This window comes from Anarrhichthys ocellatus, unplaced genomic scaffold (genome assembly GCF_004355925.1).
Source record: "Anarrhichthys ocellatus isolate YVR2014 unplaced genomic scaffold, GSC_Weel_1.0 scaffold2049, whole genome shotgun sequence".
Taxonomy (NCBI): Eukaryota; Metazoa; Chordata; class Actinopteri; order Perciformes; family Anarhichadidae; genus Anarrhichthys; species Anarrhichthys ocellatus.
This window is the reverse complement of record NW_022282023.1, coordinates 1043-5374: the sequence shown is the minus strand read 5'-3', so window position 1 is coordinate 5374 and position 4332 is coordinate 1043. Positions and strand designations below refer to the sequence as shown.

The 4332-nt window shown below is 44.5% G+C and overlaps 1 protein-coding gene across 1 annotated transcript in view; it reads left to right on the top strand.

Moving 5' to 3' along the window:
• The window catches only part of srp54 (signal recognition particle 54), a 5898-nt gene extending 2988 nt beyond the window's left edge, over positions 1 to 2910 (top strand). The window contains exons 8-17 of the mRNA XM_031839900.1: positions 274 to 331; positions 432 to 582; positions 714 to 862; positions 950 to 1050; positions 1335 to 1421; positions 1499 to 1572; positions 1836 to 1944; positions 2024 to 2194; positions 2306 to 2401; positions 2489 to 2910. Of these exons, the coding sequence (XP_031695760.1) occupies positions 274 to 331; positions 432 to 582; positions 714 to 862; positions 950 to 1050; positions 1335 to 1421; positions 1499 to 1572; positions 1836 to 1944; positions 2024 to 2194; positions 2306 to 2401; positions 2489 to 2580 (1088 nt within the window). The 3' untranslated portion in view covers positions 2581 to 2910. The remainder of the gene's footprint in view (positions 1 to 273; positions 332 to 431; positions 583 to 713; positions 863 to 949; positions 1051 to 1334; positions 1422 to 1498; positions 1573 to 1835; positions 1945 to 2023; positions 2195 to 2305; positions 2402 to 2488) is intronic.
• The last annotated feature ends 1422 nt before the right edge of the window (positions 2911 to 4332 follow it).

Genomic DNA, 4332 nt, shown 5'->3' with positions numbered 1-4332 from the left:
CAACTCCTTTCGGTCACCTCACGCAACACTTCAACTCCTTTCGGTCAAGCCACGCAACACTTCAACTCCTTTCGGTCAAGCCACGCAACACTTCAACTCCTTTCGGTCAAGCCACGCAACACTTCAACTCCTTTCGGTCTTCACCTCACGCAACACTTCCACTCCTTTCGGTCTTCACCTCACGCAACACTTCCACTCCTTTCGGTCTTTACCTCACGCAACACTTCCACTCCTTTCATTTTTTCGGTATATAAATCTTCCGTCTCTTCTCAGGTGCCTTCGATCAGCTGAAACAGAATGCCACCAAAGCCAGGATCCCGTTCTACGGCAGGTGAGTCACAGAGGCCACGCACCCTGCTGAATGACCTTGTGTGTCTCACCTCTGTGTCTCACCTCTTTGCGTGTGCGTCTCACCTGTGTGTTGTGTTCAGTTACACAGAGATGGACCCGGTGGTGATCGCTGCCGAGGGAGTCGAGAAGTTCAAAGGAGAGAACTTTGAGATCATCATCGTGGACACGAGTGGACGACACAAACAGGAAGACTCTCTGTTTGAGGAGATGCTGCAAGTCTCCAACGCTGTGGTGAGTACCTGAACGCACCGCCCATAGCACCTGAACGCACCTAACTAACTGAAGGTGTGAAGCGGTCTGTGTTGGATACCTAAATCAGTGTTTCACCTTCCCGATGCTTCTCTTTACCTGTGTGTCCATAGCAACCTGACAACATCGTGTACGTGATGGACGCCTCCATCGGTCAGGCCTGTGAGTCTCAGGCGAAGGCCTTCAAGGACAAAGTGGACGTTGCGTCGGTGATCGTCACCAAACTGGACGGGCACGCCAAAGGAGGAGGAGCTCTGAGCGCGTAAGACAGTGTGATGTCGACGCACCGTGTGATGTCACAGTGACCAGTGTTTCTTGACGCTGTTCTTCTTCTGCTGTTTCCTGTCAGTGTGGCGGCCACCAGGAGCCCCATCATCTTCATCGGAACGGGAGAACACATCGACGACTTCGAGCCCTTCAAGACTCAGCCGTTCATCAGCAAACTGCTTGGTGAATAACTTCTCTAGTCCACATCTAAAGTAGGGAGGAGAGAGGAGTCGAGGCAGCATGGATTTAACCAATGAGCCTCGGAGGGTAATGTTCTAGAGACTTCAGTTAATAACAAACATATGAAAACTAAAGGAACAGTTACATGTAGAGTCCTAGAGTCACGAGAGTCTCCTAGAGGATCCTTTATCAGGGTTGAGCGAGGAGAGGGGACACGAGGACACATAAGGTAGCATATTGTAAAAGCACCTGGTGATGTCATCAGTAACTCCTCCTCTTCCTGTCAGGAATGGGAGACATCGAGGGTTTGATCGACAGAGTGAACGAACTGAAACTGGACGACAACGAGGAATTGATCGACAAACTGAAACACGGTGAGAAAGGACACTTTCTTTACCTTTATTATAATGAAGAGGAACCTGATGACTGACCTGTGACCTGTGACCTCCAGGTCAGTTCACCCTCAGAGACATGTACGAGCAGTTCCAGAACATCATGAAGATGGGGCCCTTCGGACAGATCATGGTGAACACGCTTTACACTTCCACTGCTCACACTCTCAGTCATGTGACCTAGAAACAGAGTAGTCTCATGATGTCACAGGTTTATAACGGAGTCTCTCTCTCTGTCTGTCTGTCTGTCTGTCTGTCTCTCTATCTCCGTCTGTCTGTCTCTCTCTGTCTGTCTCTCTATCTCCGTCTGTCTGTCTCTCTCTGTCTGTCTCTCTATCTCCGTCTGTCTGTCTCTCTGTCTCTCTATCTCCGTCTGTCTGTCTGTCTGTGGTTCAGGGGATGATTCCTGGGTTTGGTACAGACTTCATGAGTAAAGGAAATGAACAGGAGTCGATGGCCCGACTGAAGAAACTGATGACCATCATGGACAGCATGAACGACCAGGGTACCACACACACAGACACACACACACACACACACTCTTGTTCTACTGGTTCTACTGGTTCATGGTCTGTCCCTCTCAGAGCTGGACAGTAAAGACGGAGCTAAGCTCTTCAGTAAGCTGCCCAACAGGATCCAGAGAGTCGCTCGAGGGTCTGGAGTCGCCACCAGAGACGTCCAGGAGCTGCTGACTCAGTACACCAAGTTTGCCCAGATGGTGAAGAAGATGGGGGGCATCAAGGGACTCTTTAAAGGTAGGGGTGGGGGGGAGACTGAGGAGTGGTGGGGGACTGGAGGTGACTGGGGGGGGACTGGACTGTGGAGGACTGAGCAGACTTTGATGTCTGATGTGTTTTGTCTTAAAGGAGGCGACATGTCGAAGAACGTGAACCCGTCTCAGATGGCTAAACTGAACCAGCAGATGGCCAAGATGATGGACCCCAGAGTCCTGCACCACATGGGTGAGAGCTGGTCTACTGATGGTCCACAAGATTATTAATGTTTAATAATACAGAACATGTAATAATGAATGAGCTTTTATTTTGAAGGTGGGATGGCCGGTCTTCAGTCGATGATGCGTCAGTTCCAGCAGGGAGCCGCCGGCAACATGAAAGGCATGATGGGATTTAACAACATGTGACCACCGACCAATCAGCTGCCTTCACACATAACCTGTAGCTCCGCCTCCTGGCAGGTACAGGTCAAGGGGGCGGGCCATAGAGAGAGAGAGAGAGAGAGAACAGGAAGTGTAAAGAGACAAAATAAAAGCAGGATGTTTGAATTTTTCCCTTCTGTTGTCTCTGCTTTTAGAAAAACATCAGAAGAAGAAATGATTTAAAAGAGTAGTTCCTGTTTTTAAACGGAGGAGGAGGAGTTTAATTGTGTAAAAGATGTAAACGGAGCAGAGAGGAGCCTGATGATGACGTTAGTTGGTGACAGTATTTTTGTCAGATAATAAACATTTGTAATGCACCATTTTAAACCTGCCTTTTTATTTCATTCTCATGTTTTTAATTGAATTAAAAACATGAAACCAAGTTAAAAGTATTTTCTATGTTCATGTAAAAGTACAACCGTATTCTTAAAGTACCAAAAGTACATCATACTCACTCTGCATATATAACTATATTTATATAATATACTGTATTATATTCTAATTATTGATCCATTAATGTTCGTTCATAATAAAATGTTATTTATTTATAATCTACAAAGTAACTGAAGTTAACAAATACATGATGTAGTAAAAAGTACTCCTGGGATGTAGTATAGTATAAGTTTAATGGATATAAGTAAGAGAAGTACAAGTACCTCTAAATAGTACTATAACGGAGTACTTATTAAATCTTTGTCTGCTGTGGGTGAGGCTCCTACAAAGATCCTCTCTGGAGACAATGTCTCACTCTGACACTGGACGTGGACCTGGACGTGGACCACTTCACTGGGACCTCTGAAGCTTTATTGATCCGTGATCGGAGCTCAGAGACGATCGTTTGTTAAATGAATTCTATGAAACACCAGAGAACGAAATGAAGTGAGAAGAAACAAGAATATGACGACTGAGGCGACTAAACTCAATGAACTGTTCTCATATGAAGTTAGTACTACTGCAGTGAGGTTAGTAGTACATAAACTATGAGTTTTATTATCTGTAAACTCATGTCTCATATTCATAAACTACTTTATTACCTTTAGATAAAAAATCCTGTGAAGGATCAAAGGTTGAATATCCTGTAAACTATTTGATTAGATTATTAGATCTATATAATATATTATATATAATATATTAATAGTCCAAACATGGTCACTAATCATCACTGGTTGCAGAAACCAAGATGGCGACCAACTCGAGGCTTCAAACTGGCAGTGACGTCACGATGACTACGTCCACGAGAACGGTGTAAAGGTCCGATCCCGATCTCCACCCTCCGAGAGGGTTTAGTTCTCTGTCACATCGAGTGTTTGAGTCTCTCAGACATTTTGTTTGCTTTATGAACCCTTTCCGTAAGTCACCATTAGATGCAGTCTTAGATTAAGGGAATTACCCACAATTCATTGGAATATGACGTTAAACACGGGGTAACCAGTGGACGCATGGAGACGTAAAAAAAAAGGTAAACAAAGACCACGGCTCATTGTGTTGAGCCTGTCATAGTAAATTTACTCAGAAACATTAAGGGTTAAAGATGGAACATTAAAACATGAAATCAGAATATTTATTTATTTATTCATCAAATATTTGATACTATTAAAGCTGTTTTGATTAAAAACGACTAAATAGATTATATGAAATCCCTTCTCATCTTGTGAGGAAAGAGTCAGCAAGAGTACGAAGTATAAAATAAATACACACAATTGTACATCAAGACCGAACAGCTGCCACGTGGTCACT